The sequence below is a fragment of the Diplotaxodon limnothrissa genome, linkage group LG19 (genome assembly GCF_057381915.1).
Source record: "Diplotaxodon limnothrissa isolate DT_005_m linkage group LG19, D_limnothrissa_male_GT1.1, whole genome shotgun sequence".
NCBI lineage: Eukaryota > Metazoa > Chordata > Actinopteri > Cichliformes > Cichlidae > Diplotaxodon > Diplotaxodon limnothrissa.
Window position 1 is genome coordinate 33,306,844 of NC_140614.1, and position 20,996 is coordinate 33,327,839.

General features: G+C 42.8%; 1 protein-coding gene across 1 annotated transcript in view; it reads left to right on the plus strand.

Moving 5' to 3' along the window:
* Positions 1-518: 518 nt before the first annotated feature.
* LOC146612654 (uncharacterized) overlaps positions 519-20,996 on the plus strand; it is a 33,959-nt gene continuing 13,481 nt past the window's right edge. The window contains exons 1-2 of the mRNA XM_085343757.1: positions 519-814; positions 11,496-11,811. Coding sequence (XP_085199883.1) covers positions 11,517-11,811 — 295 coding nt within the window. The 5' untranslated portion in view covers positions 519-814; positions 11,496-11,516. The remainder of the gene's footprint in view (positions 815-11,495; positions 11,812-20,996) is intronic.

A 20,996-nucleotide genomic window follows, 5' to 3' on the forward strand; every position in this document is an offset into this window, starting at 1 on the left:
AAGATGTGAACATCTTTAAGTAATAAGGTATATTTTTTATTATTTAATATTATTAAAATACAAAATTTCATGCTAGTAACTTTGGATATTTTCAAGGCTATCCAAAAGGTTAAAGAAGGACAAAGAACATTTTCTTTTTGTATTATTACAGTATTACAGTGCAAAAGTCTTGAGACACCCGTCGTTTCTTTATGTTTTGCTGGGAACGTGTGCAAACATACATGCGTGTGTACAGCTCTAACGAGCTTGAAAGTCAACATTTGGTGTGACCACCTCTATTCACCACGCAAGCTTTTATCTACAGTTTCTTTAAGTAGTCTTCATGAATAAAAAAATGCAGACGTAAATACCTGAAACGTAAACTAACCGTGGGAAAATTAAGTTCCAGTTTCTCCCCAGTCTGCTCCATGCTATTAGCTCGTTATTCCTCGTTCCACCGCTAGATGTCGCCAAATCAACGGCCGCAGACCCGCGCGCTCACCTGAGTGTGCCCAGCCTCCGTCAGGTGGGACCTCGGGTCGACTGCGGCGCGACTTTTCTCGGTAGTCCCACATTTTGCTTCAGTGAAGCGTCCGCAGACAAACGACGCTGACAGCAGAGGACACGCTCTCCTGGCACCTTAAACGCGAGGGCTGAAGCCGGGCGTGCAAACACATCCAGGCTGCAGTTGTTTCCTGAAGTTGAACTTTTCACGGAAATGCTTCACCTGGAGTTTTCCTTCGGGCGCTGAAAGTTTGGAGTTGGAGAACGAGGGCGAAGCAGGGCGACGCTTCAAATGGAGAGCGGCTAAATCAGTCTTTAAAGTTTCGTTACGGTACGTCTGACACTTCTTTTTTATCTGTCCAACTTAAGCGTCAGATTAATGGCTACCTTATTGTGTTGGCATTATTTTTATTTATTTATTTATTTATTTTTTGTTGGAATTCCTGCTGGGAAAGTCCCTCGAAACTGAGCTGTGGCGTGAATTTTAGGAGAAAGGGTTTAATATTCCTGCGTAGGGAAAAAACAAACAGATAAGGATCAATATGATTGACTGGCTTTTGAAGGCGTGAAGAAAGTAGGTTTAGAAGTGAAGCTGTTATATCAGCACGATTTTTCTTCTTCTTCCTAATGCAGGTTTTTAATTATGGGCAACATAAGTACGGTAATTTTAGCCCAGAAGTAAAGAAAAATAGTCCATACATGTCAGAACCAGGGATCTCAAGTCTGTTAAAATAAAGTTTGGTTCAAATTGCAACTCCATGGCTAGATGTTGAGTATAGACATGTATGGAAAAACAAGGTGTGGGAGAGTTGCTTCTCAGCTAAGGGATCCTATACAGAGGTAATCTAAGACCTGTAGTGCTTCTCTTAGCTATGGAGCTCGTGACAATGAAGGGTATTGTGTTGGGTCCAGTCACTGATCCAGTAGCACACTTTTTACGGCATAGTCCCCTGACACTTCTTTTAATAAATGGCAGTTAACACGCACTTGATAACCCACTGCTTGCTGATTAACCCGAGGGAGATAACACGACCACCTTAGGACTCCCTCTCCCTTTCCCCCTTTTGGCTGTCTGCTGCAGCAGCATCTGCTGGACTTTGGTCTGGAATGAGCTTCCAATAATCAAAACTTCTCTGAAAAACCAATCAGCACTTTCAGTTGTTTGGGTTGTTTTTTTTGAGCTGCAGGTTTAGCTGTTATACCTTTCTAATAGGTGAGGCTGAGACTGAGCCATTTGTTTAAAAAGGGTGTGTCACATACTGGTGCTCCTTCTTGGCCAGCCTGCCATGCTTGGGCTTGTACCCATTACAGGTGCGTTGTGTAAGCACTTTTGGATGCATGGCGGAACCCGGTAGAAACCCGTGATTTGGGGAGGGGAGCAGATGTTAAGGCAGAGATGAGATGACAAAAGGCAAGGATGTGAGGAGATGGCCGGGATGAAGATTACACTGGGAGCTAAGGGGTGTAAGTGCACTCGGATCTTGGGTAAGCAGACAGGTAGGTGCAGCTGTTCAGCTGTGTGCTGTGTGCTGACTGAGATCAGTGGAGGAAAGGGGAGAGCTGGCGGTCAAGAACGGCAACAAGAGGAGCAATCGAATGTTGCAAGAGACAAAATGCGCACGAGTGTGTGTGATCACCGAGTGACTGATTTCTGTGTGTCATGCAGGCCTGCAGAGAACGGAAACGCCTGACTGATGAGTGGAAGAAAGCAGGCCATTAATCAGAGAGATTAACTGATGATTAAGTTAATCAATGAGCTCTTATCAAGAGATGAAAAATCCAATCAGTGGCTGTTAGCCGGCCATCCAAGTCATCATGATTTACTCAATTTGGGACTGAGGCTGTTTACTTTAGTGTCTTTCTGAGGCTTCACATAAGTTGTGCTCTAAGCTCTTTCAAGTGTTTTTATTCCCACACTTGCCAGTGCCAAGCAACTGTCAGACGGAGTGAGCTTTAAACTGAAAGGATATTGTTTTGACTTGGGCTGAGCGGAGACACAAAGATGCCAGGATGTATTTTTAAACCTCGCTCTCCAGCTGTGTTTGCCTTTTCTGTGAGCTGGTCACTGCTGCTGCACAGCAGTTTCTTTTTATCTGCATCTGACCTGTCAGTCCAGAGGTCTTTAAACTCTGCAGAGACTGCAGTCCAGACTTAGACCCCCAGCAACCCCTGGAGGCAAAGCAAACGAGACTTTGTCGCAACTCGCCAACTTTCCAGACTTTTTGTTTTCTCTTTAAATCCAGCTTTTGCATTGAAAAAGGTAAGCACTGGCATTCACACCTTACCTCTAGTTAAGATTATCATTTAATAGATATCACTTTGCTGTTGCCCACCTACAGTACCTCCATTTGCAATCTGCCCTGTTTCCATAGAAGTTAAAATATTGCATAAACACAGGGAACAACAATCTGGGCCAGCGCACACAACCACACATTATAATGTTATCTCAAAATGACTTCCATGCGCCAGCCATTATCCATTTGTCTTTCATGGCGCTGTCTCCTAGAAGGCCACTGCATGGGGTGAAAAAAAGGGGAATAGATGGAGGGGGTGAGGAGGTGTGTGTGTTTGATGCTGGGGGGGGGATGAAAGCAGGATTGGAAAGAAGAGTTCCTCTGTCGGTAATTATAAATCTCTCAGGAATGCAGCTGCTGTTCTTACCAGACAAGCTGCTGCATGGCTACAGCGCCCTTGCAGCATGCCAAGTTGCATTTCCTTCCACAGATCTGTCTCTCTTTCTCGCACACACATGCACGCATACGTGCACGGACCATCTGTAACCGCCTTTAACCTCATAGCATTTTGGTTCATTTGTGTCATTATTGCCTTGCGGCGTTATTGTGTTTATTTGTATGACAGTTTCCTGAAACCGTCCCCTTTTTGGAGCAAACAGAAGAACCACAAAGATGTCACCTTTCAGCTCAAAAGATTGCATCTATGACATGTGTCTTCATGCTCCAGGTCCTGGATTGAAAGTTCTGCTAGACATTTGGAGCCATTATGTATTCAAAAATGTTTCTATTGAGTCTAAACCGAAAGAGGAGGTCGCTTCCTTTATGGTGGGTGTATGGTGAATGGTTTCCTCGAGATTCCCTCGGCCCATAAAACGTGTCTCATTTCACCGGCTGTCCCTGGTTTCAGTTGTGAAAACCGCCTTGAGATGTAGGAATTAAGTATTTCCAGTTTGTCTCTTATAGTGGCCACATCATCCATCACAGCAGCAGCGTTACTTGCACATCAAGTGTTTGCATGAATATGCTGAGTTCTAGTTCAGGCAAGGCAGCTTAAGTCTTAGCAGCACTCTTCTTTGTTTGATAATGCCCAAAGAAGACAGCCAACGCCCTGACAGATGCCTGCAGGTGCTGAACAGTAACACCAGTTTTCTCACTGCTAAACACTTGCTATTTAGCTACAGAATGGCTCTAAGTGTGAAAACTGATATTTTCCAAACTGGCTGTTACTGTAAACAACTTTCTGGTCTTTGAAAGAAGACTGGAACAGATCCAAAGCGCTCCTCCTCTCTCTAAAGGAGAATGAGCTTGTTGGTCTATTATGTTTCCTCTTCCTATGGTGACTAAACCATTTGCAGCCCGATCTTAACCTTGCTTGCTGCCAGCAAGGTTAAGATCGTGCCATGTGAAACCAACAGGTCAGGCATTAGATGTGAATGGCCTTCTGGTTAAACTGAGCCAGTCCTAGTTCAAACAAAGGTGGCTGTCTGTATCATTGCCACACCCTCTTGGCTTTGCCTTATCCCTGTGAGGCAGCAGAGTCTGCTCCATCAGCTTCCCTGTATGACTCACTGGAGTCAAAAGTTACACTTCCCCTAGCCCCCTCCTCCCCTCATCCCCCTTGCAACTACTTGTGAAATTCCTATTGCTCATATTTACGTGATAAGACTCCAGTTTAAAGGGAGTGTTGTGCGAAGTCGCTGTAATGCACAGATGGCTGTTGAAGTCAAAAAAGACAACAGTGATAGTTGTATTTGTGATACTCCACTTTGGCTCTGATCTGCTGAGGGTGTGTGCGCTTAACTTTAGTGTTTTGTTTTTTATTCCTGCCGCAGCTAGCTTTCCGTCTTTTTTCTCTCCACGCTGGTTTGTCAAGGGAAGATGTTTGAAAGCTCTGTGGGGTATTATCCTTAATTTGTAACCACAGTTGCCTCAGGCAAGGCTGGTGTCATTGCTTTATGTTGCTGTAACTTAGCTGACCTGCCTGTTTAAATGTGGACACGAGACCTGGATTTGTTCTGGAATTCAATTTCCTGAGCTGGCTTTGACTGTTTAACCACAACATTGAAACCCACCTTCCTGATATCATTTAGGTCTCCCTCATGCCCACACTACAGCTCTTTATTCTAGGGGACATGGACAACTTTGGTCCTTGTGGGGTGGGGCCTTTGTGGATCAGGCTTGTTGCAGCATATCCCGAACAGACACAGAGAAGGAAGAGCATGGAAGTCGGGGTCAGTACCTTGTACTGTGTTGTTAGGCAGGTTTTTCTTTAGCTAGGACAGTGAGGGGTACAGATTTCAGAGGTGGCTGTTTATATCAATGATACACCCTCTTGTCTTTTCCTTGTCGTGATGAGGCAGTAGACAGTAAGGAGACAGTGAGGAGGACTGGACAGGCTGCAGCAAGATTTTCTTTTCAAATCAACCAGATGAGCTATTACAGTGGGAAACATTGCCATGCTGGGAGTTCTGCTGACACTGGGGAGTGCCATTGCCATGGAGTTGTGTACTTGATCTGCAGTAATGTTTGGATGGGTGGGACTGTGTAGCACCAAAGTGGTCAAAAACTACAAAATAAACAAAGAAATTCCATAAAATGCAGCAAAAACAATATACTGTTAGGAATAAAAGTAGTCTTTAATTAGTTTGATCTGTAAAATGACTGCGTATTTATTTACCTTTGAACATATGTAGACACTTGTGTATCTACTTTTTCTATTTAATTGTCTATTTATAAATTTAACTTTGTATGTACTTGGACATGAATAATGTTTTTTTTTCTTTTATATTTCTGCTTCATTATGCAAATGAAGAATGATATTCAAAGTTTGTCATGAGGTCAGCTTTAACAACAACATTACAAAATAGTTAAAAAAAAATCAACAAATTACATGGGAAAGTAAATTTTAACCAAAGATAAACAAAAGCTAATTTAAACAAACTTATGTCCTTTTGAATAATTTCTCATATACTATTTGGTGCGTTAAATTGCATATTAGTTATGTATGTACTTCAGCCGCCACTGGTTTTAACATTGCGGCCAAATGGCGTATACTGTAGCGGTCGGTAGTCCATAATCAATAAATCGTCTTTCCAGATATGCTCAGTCTATTTGTCAAGAGTGTGTAAACTATTATCAGCTCCTGTTTACTTCATGCTGGTGTGTACACACTGCTGTCAATGTCAGTCGCTCTGTAGGTATTGACACACCACGTTGAGGTTTGCTGCGTTAGAGAAGTATCTCCTGTCCAACGCAAAGCTTGACGTCTTTTGTAAAGGATAAGTAAACAGCGTGTTGGAACACATGCCTGCTCTGGCAGGCTGGGGTTGGGTTTAAAAACCACAGCAGGTTTTGCGTGCGCACGCGCTCGTTTATGTGTGTGTGTCAGAGAGAGAGCGAGACGTGTAGAAAGGGCACACAGCTGTTTTTGTTTGTAAATCAGCTTATGTCTTGATTGTGATCTTTTCTGAATATATTATACACACACATGTGCTGTGTCACTACAAATCCTCCCAAATGCTCCGATTTTAGATTCTTTTGAGCCCTGAGTTTGTGTGTCAACTGTAACAAAGGTTTGGTGTTTAGTAATTGCTGGGGCAATAAAGCAGCTCTGTAATTAGCATTTTGATGCTTTATTTTGAAAAGTAATGGTGTGTTTAAAACTTATTTGCTAGAGAAAGAATTGTGATAGGAATTTTTAAAGTCTAAATAACCATTTAGTAAATTTCCTGATGAAAGAAAGAAAGAAACGGTTACTTTTTTTTTTTTTTTTTTTTAAAGGAAACTCCACTGTGTACGTCACCAAATTAGATTTGTTTGTAAAATGAAAAATTGCAGGTTGCAATTGTGGCATGAGTCAACTCTTTGTGACCAGACTGCACAGACAGTGATCAGCTGGGTGGTCTCGTCTACATCCTAGACTTCTTAGTATTGCTCTGCTCCCTCTGAGGTGGAAGTAACACGAGAAGTTGTTGCACTCACTTCTTCTCCCATGAGAGGCGTCTTGATTATTGGCGGCTGAAGGCAATGCAGATGCATGGATGTTAGTCATGCCCTAATGACTGTAATTTGGAGCAGGAGAAACACAGGGCTTAGTGCGGGGAGAGGCCTTGTACTTTTCTCTGAAAAGGATGGATACCCTTTCTTTTTTACTAGCCTTTCACTGCAGCTCACTCCTCATGGGGCACCGGCTACACACACACACACACACACACTGGCACTTTGTCATTTCAGATGTGCGGCAGTGGATAACAAGTTCAGCTTGTCCAGATTAAGATAAACTCCTTCAAAAACACCCACATTATGTATAATGTTTAGAAAAGCTTTGAAGCTCTTCAAGTATTCATCTTAAGCCTCTCAGACTGAACTGCATACTTCAGGCATGAGTTCGGGTGCAAACTTCTTTCTGGTGAGGCCAGAAACTAAATTAATTCTGTTCTTTCTTCCATATAAGCGGCATTGTTTGGACTCAAATATCTCTGCAAGGACTGGCTTCATCAAGGATGAGTGCTGCCATCCAGATACTGCAAGTTGGAAGTGACGTCACTCTTGAGTTAGCACGTTCCAGAAAAAGCTAGGAAAAACAGGATTTGTTTGGGTTCTTAGCGAGGTAAAGTCATTCAGGTAGTACTAGAAATACAGCATAATATTTTCATGGACAGAACCTGATCAGTGATCTGCATAAAAAGACACATCATCTTTTAATTCAAGATTTAAAAAACAAGCAAAGAAACAAACTAAAAAAAATCAAAAATACTGTTTACATTCAGTGCTTCCATCTTCGATTGCCAGCTTGGGGTTGGTTGGTCTGCTCCAACTTTCTGAGTGTTTGAGTTCAGTGGGCGTTCTACAAAACATTTCCGGATGGGAACTCGGAATTTCTGAGCTCCAGTGACATTTTTGTGTCCTTCAGGATAAATCAGTGGACTTGAAAAATATCACCAGGTCAGAATTTAAACTGTTCATGGAAATACTTACAAAACACCCTGAGGGGTGTTCAAACATGGCCAGGCTTTCTTTCCATTAGCTGGTTTGACAAAACCTAAAGTCCTAATCGGAGGCAACAGATATCATGAGCGGTTATCAACCTTTTCTGTTTAGACTGGCTTTCCGCTTCTCAGGCTCCGTGCACGGTCACATAGAAAGGTGTGTTACACACGTCACATGACTCTTCTTCCACATTAAATAATCCCTATGAGTGTCACATACTCACAGTTAAAGTTAGATAAGGATAAAGTGGTGATATAAATGGGTGAAAAAACATAGATAGAAAACCACAACCGCAAAATTCCACACTGTTGCAATGAATGCATGACGTCAATGCTACAGGAAAACACTAATTTTGGGTTATAATGTACCGAGGCACAGACTGCCAAAATAAGTTATATTTTTAACCATCCATATTGTTCTGTTTATCCAGTCTGGGGTTGTGTGAGGCAGGTATCTGTCCAAGCTGTCATAGAGTGAGAGGCAGGGTACGCCCTGGACAGGTCGCTAATCTATCACAGGGCACACACACATAGAGAGAAAACTATTCACGCAGCCAATTTGGAATCGCCAATTAACCTAACCACATGCATGTCTTTGGAGTGTGGGAGGAAGCCGGAATTCCTGGAGAGGACTCAGGCAGACACGGAGAGAACATCCAAACTGCACACAGAAAGGCCCCAGACTACATCTAAACCCAGGGCTGGTATGCTAACCACTGCACCACTATGATGGCCGGTATATTTGCTATTTATAATGTTGTTTATTTCTAATGTGACAGCTGCACATTAGAACTACGAAACGGAAAACCTAATATATTTAAACATTAAAGGTTACTGTCCCACAGCCTCATAAAAGAGACATGCATATCGCTTTAGTTTGTGGCAGATCCAAGGGAAATAATTTTTTTTCTAAGTGGGAAATGCCACGATTGGGTTCTAATCTGTGCTCTAGAAGCTGCAATTCCAGCAGTGCATCTTCTACTTAGATTCAAAAGCAGCCACAGTTGATGCAAGTCTGAAGTCACATTGGAGCTAATTTCAGTCTTAGTGCAACTACAGCAGGAGGAGCATGACGCCCCCCCCCCCCCCCCCCCCTTTTTTTTTTTTTTTTTTTTTGTAATATAAAAGTAATGACCATGGGATGGTCAAAAGGGATTGGGATGCAGACCTTAAGACCTTGATCCACATGTTAGATGTTTTTTTTAACTTCTGGGATTACTTCCCAGTTGGTGTTTAACACTCCAAACTGGCACCAACCTTAAGATTATATTAGTTTGAGTCAGGTGTAAAATGATGTTATATATTCCTTGTCATTTTCTTTACTCATGAGAATCCTACTTTGTCAAGATTTGACCCAAGACTAAAGAAAATGTTACTTAATAAACAGAATGTCAAACATCTGGTTTTAAAAGTGCACATCTGCTTAAATATCTTCCACATGATGCACCCAGACCAGAGTCGTCTCACTTCCCTGTTGCAGTTTTGATAATGAGAGGCTGTTTTGGAAAAAGTCCCATTTGTAAATCCTCAGAGAACACGACTTTGGGTTTGTGTGGTTTAGTTTCATGTCTCACCAACTTAAGGTTCAAAGTCTTTCTAGAAACATGTTTGGCTGTGTTACTCACACGTTACTTAAATCTTTTTGGAAAAAGCAGCACAGCAGCCAAAGAAACAACTTATGCCTGAACTTTGTCGACTGCACCGGGGGATTCATAATTTACTCGCTCAGACTCAACTCCCACCTTCCCTAATTCTTTGTCTGCTTACAAGCTCCTGTCATCTTAAGAGTTTGTCCCTATTTTCAGACTATGATTTGGACATAAGCATCTAATAAAACCGCAGCTGGAAAAAGTCCAGTGTAAGCTTACAGATCCCCAGGAGCAGGGCTGGGAAATCTGCCTCAGAGTAGCGAAGTTTAACAAGGTGACGGGCGGAGGAAGGAAGCAAAGCGATGAGCTCATTCAGCGGGTGATGAATAAAACAATAGTAAAGGAAAACAATGAGGGATGACAATAAAGTGCGTGAATGGACACACTCACTGGTTGCTGTTAATTTTGTGTCTTTTTGCTCTTCTTAGCGTGCTGCTGTGCCTGTATGTATGCAGTGCGTGAGCTTACGGGTGTGGCTTTGTGAATTATGACTCCACGTTATGGAATGAAGGGAGCGGTGCCAGTTCTTTCTTTGTAGAGCTGAAGTTTGGTTTAGAGGCTGGAGGGGGTCTGTGTAGGATAGAGTGTGCTGGCCGAATGAGCAGTGACCACGGAGACACACAAACACAGGAGGAGTGGTCTGAGTAAAATAGACTTTGCTACCAGGGATACATGTTGGATATATTTGTAGTCGTTTTTAGGTTTTGCTGCCCAGAGTTGTGCCTCTGTGCTTATGAAGAGTTTAAAATTTTCTGTTGTCTGTGTGGTTGTTTGTTGCTTTGGATCTACGTTAGCCACCAACAACGTAGCAATTGTTCTCCCTGGTAATCATTACATCATAAAATCAAGCTATTGTAAATACATAATTAAGCAGCTGAACCAATGATGCAAATAAATGCAAGGCTAAAAGTCCATCCATCCTATTATCATGAATGTCATATTTTTACAAGTGCTCCGAGGGACCCTATTTAACTTTGACCACTGACCACTAAGTAGAAATTTGTGGCAAAGGTCAAGGACACTAAAGGCCTCACATAACATCATTTTCATTCCAACGTTTGCCACAAACATGATTTTAACTTGATGAATTGATGACATTATTTATCTCTGAGGTCAAAGGTGAAAGGTCAGCTACGTTATGAAATGATAGCTCATCATTAGCTAGTGCCATAACAGAGGGGCCAGTGCTCATCTTGAAGCTGTGGTTACAGTATAAATGTTCTGATGTCATGGTTGCAACTTTGTGCTGACCAAGTTTAGATGCACCTAATTCCTTCCTTCAAAGTCTTGCCTGCTTGTGTTGCATGAACCTGGATAGAAATGGATTCAAACTGTAGCTTGTCTGGTCGGTGCAGGCAAAGCATTACCGCAAGCTTTAACTTGAAATTTAAACAACACACATGTGGAAGTATATGACAATAAGGGATATTTATCTTTTGATTTTTCAGGAAATCAAACTAAGAAAGTACACTTATTGTAAGAACACTGAATTTTGGAATTTCTTGAGTTAAAGGGTTTCTATGCTGAACCCAACTTTCTGTTATGCAGTAAGTTGAGTTTTCTTAGTGACAGGGCAGCTCTGACAAGTAGTAAAGGTAACATTTTGTCAACTTTTCATTCAAAACTCACTGTGACTGATTTATCACCTTAAGTAGGCCTCTACTTAAGGTGAGGCCTACTTAAGGTGTAGGGGCGACCGTGGCTCAGGGGGTTGGGAAGCGTATCTGTAACCGGAAGGTCGCCAGTTCGATCCCCGGGCTCTCTGCCCTGGTCATTGTGTCCTTGGGCAAGACACTTTACCCTGCCGCCTACTGGTGTGGGCCAGAGGGGCGCGATATGGCAGCCTCGCTTCTGTCAGTCTGCCCCAGGGCAGCTGTAGCTACAACCGTAGCTGCCTCCACCAGTGTGTGAATGTGAGAGTGAATGAATAGTGGAATTGTAAAGCACTTTGGGTGCCTTGAAAAGTGCTATATAAATCCAATCCATTATTATTATTACTCTCTGCAAGCTGATTGTTACTGTGATTGGGGAAAAACAGTGGGAGAGAGTTTTCAGGTCTTTCATTTATTCTCTCTTCTTGAGTGCTGGTGCATGTGTTGCTTGGATGAGAACTAAAATGTAATATCTTTCCTGTTTCTCAGGGTGCTCCAGTGTGAGGTGGGATGTCAAACCGTGACTCACTGGGGTTTGGGGACCTGCTTCCCCAGGACGTGGTCAACATTTTTGCTCACGAGAAGCACAGCAAAAAGGGGCGGAAGAAGCGCACTCGTTCCCTGGGTCGCGCTTTGGGCTGGCTGAAGGGTAAGAGGAGGAAGAATCTCAGCCTGAATGAGAAGAACCCCGGGCTGGGTCCTGCTCTGGACCTGGCTTTGGATGGGCACTCTGCTGGGAATCAGGGTGGACACAAGGGAGGACAGAAGTCTGGAAGGCAGGCTCATCTGCAGGGCAACAGCCATGGTAAAATCCCACATGGTCTCATTTTATGAACTATTTTAATTATCAGTCTAAACATTGTTTAATTTTAAGTTTCCCATTGTGTTTTATACTTTTTATTTCATATTATTTCACCTTAGAACTCAGAGTTTTTTCTTGTCCATAAACATATAAATTACGTATAGCTCAGTTTTCAGTAAGACAGTCTGTAGTTTCTCTTCTACTGCATCTTAATTTAAGCAGGTTAGTCACAATTTTGGACATCTAACCATCCTTCATAAAGTCTATTCTTGCACTGCAAATTATAACATAAGGTACCTTTGACAGACATGCAAATCCAAAACATAAATCATGCTTATTGTTGTGCTGATAAATTCCCCGTCTCCATTGAGGCCATGCCAGTTGATCTACATTTTGTACTGACATGAATCAGCCAAACATGTACCTGTCAGGAAGGAATGACTCTTAAAATGTAAAGTCACCCAGACTAAGTACATTACGACAAGGTGAAGTGATTTGTTGTTGCACCAGTTTAGAGCATTATGTTCTTTTAATGTGTCATCTGTGATGGATAAAGACAAAGTCCTGGGAACCAGCTTGATATCCTGCGTATCGGTTCCCAGGTATGTTTGCTTGCTTTCTGAAGGGATGTTTAAACAGACTGACTTACTCCTCGCCTTCTGACCTTCAGCACACTTTGTTTGCTGTGAAGAAATCTGTCCATCCTGTTCTGTGACTCCATTGCTTGCTTACCTTGTCTTCAGGTTACATGGGAGCACTGTGGCACACTTTCAAACAGGACAGACTCTTTTTTTTTTTTTTTTTTTTTTTAAATGACATCAGAAACAGCAGTATGCGACATTACGTGATGGCAGAGCTTCAGTTCATCCTTTGTCATTTTTTTATTTTTTTATTTTTATTTTTATTTTTTAATAAATAGGACAGGGGGAATGAATGAGAGAAAGAGGGGGAGAGAAAGAAAGAAAACCAAAGGGGAGAAGAGACGGTGAGAAGGGGGGGGAAGAGAGAGAGAGAAAAAAAAAAAGAACTCCTGGGTCACCTGTATGGAGAAAAAAAAAAACAAACAAAAAAAAACAAACAGAGGAGACAGCAAACAACAAAGAGCAACATAATAATAGAGAAAACAAAGCACCATCACAATAAACTAGCTAGTCATAGATATCAATATTTACTAAATAATAAACGATATTGTGCAGCACGCAAGATAGACAGCGCACAGTGTGCTTTGAGGCAGCAGCCAAGAAAGCTTTAGTCCGCGTCTGTGAATACCCATGTGTGCATACCTGTGTGGATCAGCATGCTTGCATTCCAAAGGTTTCTCCATGTAATGATCTGCTAGGGAGTGTGGGGGGGCCACAGCCCCGTCCTCCAGGGTGTGAAGCGGGTATGGAGGAGATCAAAACTCCAGACATCCAGAGGCCCCCAGAACACAAGAGACCATGGAAGACCAACAGAGGGGCAGCCGCGCCACTGTTCCAGTAAGAGCTGAGGAGAGTCCCAGATGAGGGCTCGCCCAGCAGCCGCGGAGCAGAAGCCAGGGGGAGTTGCAGTGACGCGCCCGTGAGCTCCACCGGCCCCCAGCTGTGCCTGAGTGACCGAGCCCCAGGCCGAGAGGCCGGGGGCACCCCACCTCCAAAGGGGCCCGAGCGAGCCCCAGGCCCCAGGCCCCGACAAGCGGCCGCCAAGGAGTGAGCCGGTGTGTACCCGGACGCCCACCCCCAGACACAAAGAACCACCAACACACCGACACCTGAGGGAGTCCGCCACCGGCAGGGGAAGTGGTGGTGGGTGGAGATAGGCCTCCAAACCTTGGAGGGCCTGAGGTGTCCCCAGAGAGGTGGCGCCTGACACCCAACCTGACATATAGACACAGACATACAGGCACACACAGACACAAACATCCATTCCCACCCTCATGCTCTCATATGCACTCACTCCACACTCAACCAACGTGGAGACAGACATAAAGAGACGTTGTACACACGATCACACTCCCCAAGCGTACTCTACAAACCGGGTCTAGGTACCCTTGCCCCTGGAGGGGGGAATTGCACCCAGACCCAGGTGGTGTTACCCTTTTCCCTGCGGTGGGGAGAGGCAGACCACCCCGACTCCGCAGCAGCAGGGAGGCCCCACACCCCAGACCGCAGTCGGACGGCCAACTCCTCCTACTAGCCCCCCCGCTCCAGCAGGCCGCAGAGAATGGGGGTGGGAGAAGACTCCAAACCTCCCTCCACCCGCTCATTGTAGTGTTGATGCATATGTGTTCTAAGGTGCAATTAAAACCCAGGAGGGCATGGAGCTACCTGCCAAGGAGCAGCAGGTAAGCGCATAGTCCCTCCTGCTAGCCCTCAATGACTAAGTGTATTTAAAATTGAGAGGTGGGCAACGACGTCAGGGGTGAGGTATACACCCTGATGGTAATTTGGACTCCGTGATTGTGCCCACCCCCAAGATCCTATATGTATGTGTAATGGGAGTGTGAATAATGTGAATGTCTAAGTTGTGGGATAAAATTGAGGCAGAGGCAGCCAGAAGGGGACAGGGGGGGGGGGTAGCCTCCTCTGCACCCTGGTGACATACCCCCACTCCAAGGCCCTGCATGTGTGGGTGGTTGTGGAGGAGCGGGAAGAGGGAGGCAGGACAGACTCTAAGCGGATAGTGGGGTTTAATCTCACAGTCACCAGCTTCAGTAAAGGCAGTACATAAGATCTCTTAAAGGGGACCTTTTTTGCTTTTCTTTAATTTTCTATCATCTTTGTAGTATGCACTGTTAAAATGGTGAATGCGCATATTAAACAGAGCCCAAGCCTGAAATAATGAGGACATGTGCAAGTGATCCTAGTAAACAAAAGCTAAACAACAACCCCGCCTATCTGCTGTCAAGGCATTCAGTTTGTGAGAGGCAGCCAGTCAGAAGATAGCCTCCCCCTTGGATGACTGCTAGGGGTAACACTTGTTTCTCTTTTTTGAACTGAGTGGCTTCTTTCATATTTTAGGCCTTCCCAAACAAAATGACTGGGTGTGTGTCAGAAATTAGTGAGGTTGATCTCTGCCTTACTAAAGCTACCCTTGGAGAAATCATGTCATCAAACCAGGTGTCAAAACTCGTCATTAAAGCTACAAAGGAGATCGTCAGACGTCGTCTTTATGGGGGGAAAGTGCTGAAATGGCTTCATTCTCGTGCCATTTGTTCTAGTAGAATCCATGACTAAAAGTATGGAGCTGGGAATGAGCACACTAGGTCTCCTTTAAGCTGAGCTGTACTCTGCAGATCTTGTTGCAGCTTGCAGAGGTGCAGCAATATACCAGTCCTGTTTTTTTTCTCTGTGAACACTATTGTCTTCAGCATAGTCTGGTGGGAACAGTGGGTGCTAACGTTAGTTTTATACCCTGATTAATCACACCTATATGCAGTCAGACCTGAAACGCGAAAACATTCCACAAACAAGCGGAACCTTGTTTTAGTGAGACTGCTTATGCTAAAACCATGAAAGTACAAATGGTGTTTCATTTGCTCAGGGCTGTTTAACGTGTCTTTGTCTGGCAGTGCTTATGCAGTCTTGCCTAATTAGTTTACGACAGAGGAGGTTCCTCTTGTTTCTTGTAGTTGGACCTGTAATCTCGGTGCAATGGTGAGAGGGATCGGGGATTTCCATAAGATCCAGACCCCTTCAGTCTGACATCGTCTAACTATACCCAAAACATTAGACGAATATGTATAGACTTGTTTTCAGTCACATCTGTGGATTCGGGAGATCATAAATGAATGCATGCATAAAGACGTCAGTACATTTTGTTACTGCGTCACACAATCTTTGCACTTTGTTGAGCCACTCGTGTTAGGTCCCAGCAGTTTTTGTTTAAAAAGTAAATTCTAAAGTGAGATAAGGCATTTCTGCTCTGCCAAGGTTGGCATAGAGGCTGACTCCCACACTGGGCATGGGTCAAGAATGTCTCCACTACACTTCTGAATACACACACTCGACTAGAGATGCATAAAACCACTACTTTTTGGATTTTTTTTTTAAAAAAGAAGAAAGTTGGACGGACATTATTGTGAAAGCAATCTCAGAAAATGTTTTTAATGGTATAAATTTAGCCTAAAGGTTGCATAAATTTATCTTTGGAAAGCCAGGGTTCTTAACTGTTAACTGTGATTCATGTGCCAGGTATAGATGTATGCTGCTATTGAGCCCTTAGCAATGAACATGGCGTGTGTATGCCGTGCCGATTGTTGGTGCTGGCAACAACCGCTGCAAGCTTCTCAGCAGACGCTTCCTCAGATTAGAGAAGGAGCTCAGCGTTCCCAAAACGCATCCAGAGGAGGTTTATTACGGAAGCAAGATGTGGTGCAATGTAACACATTTGCCCAGAAAATTTAATACCACCAGCTGAGCCCCTGATGATGATCTGTGTTGATGCCAGAGGGGCCTCCTGCCCAATAAATGCCTGGTATGGCAGGCATTGTGCCAGTTAATTAAAAGCCATGCCAGGACTGTTACAGTGAGGGAGGAACAAGGTGTTCTGCTTTTTCTGATCTCTCCATGAATACTGTTTCTTTCTGCACTGAAACACTGTACACATACAGGTCAGAGGATATGAGACAAGAGTGTAGGGATGCCTATCAGAGCACAATACCTTCTGTTAATAAAAGAGAATGTGACAATTTTTGGCGTTGGCGACAGGCACAATGTAGCTTGAGTGCCAGTGCATTTTTTTTAATTAGATATTGTCACCTTAAAGGTACAGTCAGTAATGTTTTGAGGTTATTTAATAGAAAAGAAGGATACCTGTATTCATAAATATAAACAGAATAGGGTGTAATTACATCTCGCAACAAACTAAGGCATTCTAATAAACTTATAATTTGTCTTTTAAAAATAAATAGGAGTTGGTTTGTGGTGTAAGGAAGTCACGATGTTCCTTCTTCATATTTGAATACAGTGTTTGAGAAGGACCTCTCCTTTTAGACTAGAGGTGTTTTACGTATGTGGCTAGAGACCAGCCACATACATGCTGTAGTTGTAAGTGTTTGTGTGCCGTCATGGGAAGTTTAAAAATGTGCCTGCACCTTCTGACTCAGGGCATCAAGGGCTATACCTATGTTTTATTGTCAGAGCATAGGTTACCTTAACCAAAGAAGTGAAAATGCAAGAAGGCAAAAGACAACACCACTGGCATCCTAAAAATCCTCTTTCTCCTCAACTCAAGCCTTGTCTTCTGAACTGGAGTTAGGCCTCTAACGCACAAACGTGCACAAACATGCTTATTTTACCCAATATTGTTGCAGTTATTTAATGTCAGCAGATCAGAAAAGAGCCGGCTAAAAAACAACAGCTGGTTATAATCTAACATTATACCAGCTAATATTAGTCTCGAGTGTCCCACTTCCCCAATGATAAACAGTTTAATTACATTCTCAAGACTTTATGCTGTGTCCCAGATACTGCAACTTGGATGTTGGAGCATTTTTCAGAAAAAGTGAGGAAAAGCAGGATTTGTTTTGTGATTCATGTATCACTAGCAAATTTTTTTTTTTGCATTTAAAACAATTGCATCATGTTCATGTATAGAATATGATCAGTGCTCTGTGTATAGCTTATTTGGTGATTCATAAATACACAACAGTGGCCGTACAGATAAAAAGTACTGTTTGTGTTCAGTGCTGTAATCTTTGATTGCTAATTCAGGTTTGGTGGGGCTGCTCCGACCTTCCAAGTGGGAAATCTGAGTTGAGAAGGCTTCCGAGACTTACATTTTGACTGGGAACTTGGAAATTTCAACTTCCAGCTTATTCGGCCATGCAGCAAATGGTAACTAATAGATGCTAATAGTAGCGAACAGTGGCAAACAAAGTAGTGCTACTGACAATTCAGTAAATCCTCAACAGTCATCTTAGTATGTTTCATGTGTGGTGAAACATTTTACATACTGTAACTTTAAGTTTTAGAAAGAAGTTGATGGTCTTTTCCTGCAACATTTAGACATTTTATGTGCCAAACCATTATCAGTGTGGGAAGTACCTGTTGACCGTCAACCTCACAGCTTAAAGACCTTAAAAGCTCTTCTGCTCATCTCTAGTGACTGATACCACAGGATACCTTCAGAGGTCTGGAACAATGGTCAGATGTAGTAGTAGCCATGATAATGCATTAGTTAGCGCTATCACCTTAAAAGAAGGCGGTTCCGTGTTTGAATGTCCTGCTTGGGTCTTTCTGTATGGAGTCTGCATGAATGGATGGTAAAAATGTAACTTGTAGTCCAAAGCATTTTGAGTGTTGTGTAACAAAAAGGTGCTGTGTGAAAATGTGAGGACATTTACTTCTAGTGATGTGATGAATGCCAGTTCATTCTCCCAGTCCTGACAACAGCTGTGTTGGGGTACACAATGTTGTTGAGTTGTCTGTCCATATGTGTAAACTGTATGCCCGTCCCATTCTCAAATCAAATCAAATCAAATCACTTTTATTGTCACATCACATGTGCAGGTACATTGGTACAGCACATGTGAGTGAAATTCTTGTGAATTTTGAAGCAGGCTGGGACTACAGACAGAGAGAGGGAAAGGTTGAAGATGTGCGTGAACACTCCAGCCAGCTGAGCCGCGCATGACTTGAGGACGCGGCCGGGAATCCCGTCCGGACCAGTAGCTTTGCGTGCGTTCACCTTCCTGAAGCACTTCCGCACATCCTCCTCAGACACAGTGTGCGCACTGACGTCATCCGCGGTGCGCACACTGTCCGGTCTCATGGTGTTCGCTTCTATTCTCATTAACATATCTTTTGAACTACTGGTAGACTTGGACTCAAGAACGACCTGATTAGAATTTAGTGGTTGAAAGGTAAAGGTAACATAAACTTTATATCAAGTATAGTCAAATCTAGATTGGTTATCAGACGCAAACAACCACAAGGCTATTTTAAGCCCAGACACACTATAGGGACTGTTCAAATGATAAAATGCCTTTATTCCAGCATGTGTTTGAAATGATCAATGTAGGGCGTCGTTAGGGCCATTTTAGCAGTAGCTTACACGCTGTTTTGCGGTACACTAATGATTTGAAATGGACGGGAAATTCTTTATCAATGTGCCTGTTGGTTATAAAATGAGGAAATAATAAATCCTCAAATTAATGTGAGGGGAAAAATAGGAGGTGGGGAAAAGGAAGGGAATGGAACAAATGGAGAGAGGAGTTGAAAACAGGATAGACATAAATGATCGAAAGGACAAGCTACAGTGTTATCGCCAAGTTGAGGTCAGCCAAGTTCTTTCTGTATAAACATAGGATCTACTCCACATACTCACAAATTACCCCACCCATAACTAAGCCAATGGATTTGGTACAATATCTATATCTTATTCCTGATAATAATCACAGAAAACTAGGAATCTTCAAGACTGGGGTATTTAGTTGTTGCTCCGATGTAGAGGAGCTCTTTCAGCGTAGTAGTTGTTTATCAGCCACATAAACTGTATTAATCACCTCACATGGTTTTATAATTTTGATATTTTGAAAACTGTCAAAACTAGTCAAAAGAGTTTTAAGCTATTGTTATTAAAATTCAAGCACAAAATTCTGTTCAGGGTAAATCAGAATTGTATACTGATTGCATAATACGAAAAACATTGAGCAATACCAAGCCTTATTAATATGTTTTTGTATTGAAGTGATACTGCATGTCTTAAGCTTGCTAAGAATCCAAACCAACTAACCTGCTGGTTGGATAATCAGTTTACTTTTCAGTTTCACTTGATCACAGGTTGATCTAGATTCCTGGTCCAAAGTTTGCATTGGTTTACTTTCTGATTTGCTGAGTTGATAAAGTCTAGTCTCTGAGGCCTTACACTCTTATAAACTCATCAATTGTTCATTGTCTTTTCTGATAACTTCTGCCTGATTCATCTCGAGACCAGTGGGCAGAGGATATCTGTCTTTGAAAGTTGATTCACCTCGATTAGTTGAATGACTTAAATGGCAATTTGGGTCTTTGTTTACATGTCTGTGAGTGATTTATGTCTCTGTCATGCTCTCAGTTTACCCAGTCCTGTGTCAAAACCAGACAGGCGTCTCTTACGCAACTATATCAAGCTCTGTCTTCTCTTAAAAATGGCCTTTTAAAGGAATCCCTGTGTTTTTTAAATGGAAACAAGGTTGTTTAAGGATAATTAGGTCACACAGCCCTAATAAGGTACGCTCACCTGTTTGCTCTGAACACTCCCGCAGAGATTCCTCACATTCCTGAGCTTTAAGATATCTCTCTAAGGAAGCTAGAAATAGGGAGCCCTTTGTGTGTGAGCTTGTGTTTAGTTTTCATGCAAGGTTCAGATCCTATGAGCCATTTAATGAGACTTCCTTTGTTTAATATTTAGTTCTAGAGGCTGCTTGGGAGAAGCAGAACTAAATCGTTGTGACACAAGTGCTGATATTTGCTCTTAAAATGCTCTATAACAAAGAACAGAGACTTTGGCACTGCGGCACGACACAATAACAGTGAAGGGCAGGAGAACAGGTTTGAAAAAACTGACTTATGATAGAGTTTCACTTTCTTCCTCTCATGGTGGGAAGTCAGTAACTGCTTTTTGCACATCGTTGCCTCAGGGAAATATAAATCTCTAAAAGATGCTTTCGTTCTCTAGCGCCTTTGTGAAAAGGTGCCTTTTGATTGGAGCAGGGATGATGTCATTTTCTGTGATACTTTCAGGAAATTGCCTAAAAATCGTCTTTGGGCTGAAAACGACTTGATAAATGAACTGTCCAAATCTGTTGTGAATGTGGGTGAAAACCAAGTTGACGCTGACGCTGTGGGAACGTCAGCGTTGGTGGACTTGACGACGTGTAAACAGTTGCGCACGCCATTATCTATAATGACAGGGCTTTAGTAGGATTTGATTTCAGCAGATGAAGTGTCACCACACCCAGGTAGCCCATGTGATCATATTTAGTTCGCTCAAGTGTTGAGAACGTTTTAATAAGTGCCAGTTTGCCCTCTAGTTCCAGTCTGAATAACGTGCTTGGGTTTCATTTCATCAAGTTTATTCTCTGCACTCTTCTAATGTTTGGTGTCATTGTTACCAAACTAAAGCAAGGCGACCAACAGTAACATTATTTCTGATATCTTTGCATTGTTTCATTGTCAAGATATGCAGACATGTCAGTGTGGCATGGCACCAGCTATTGCTATTGT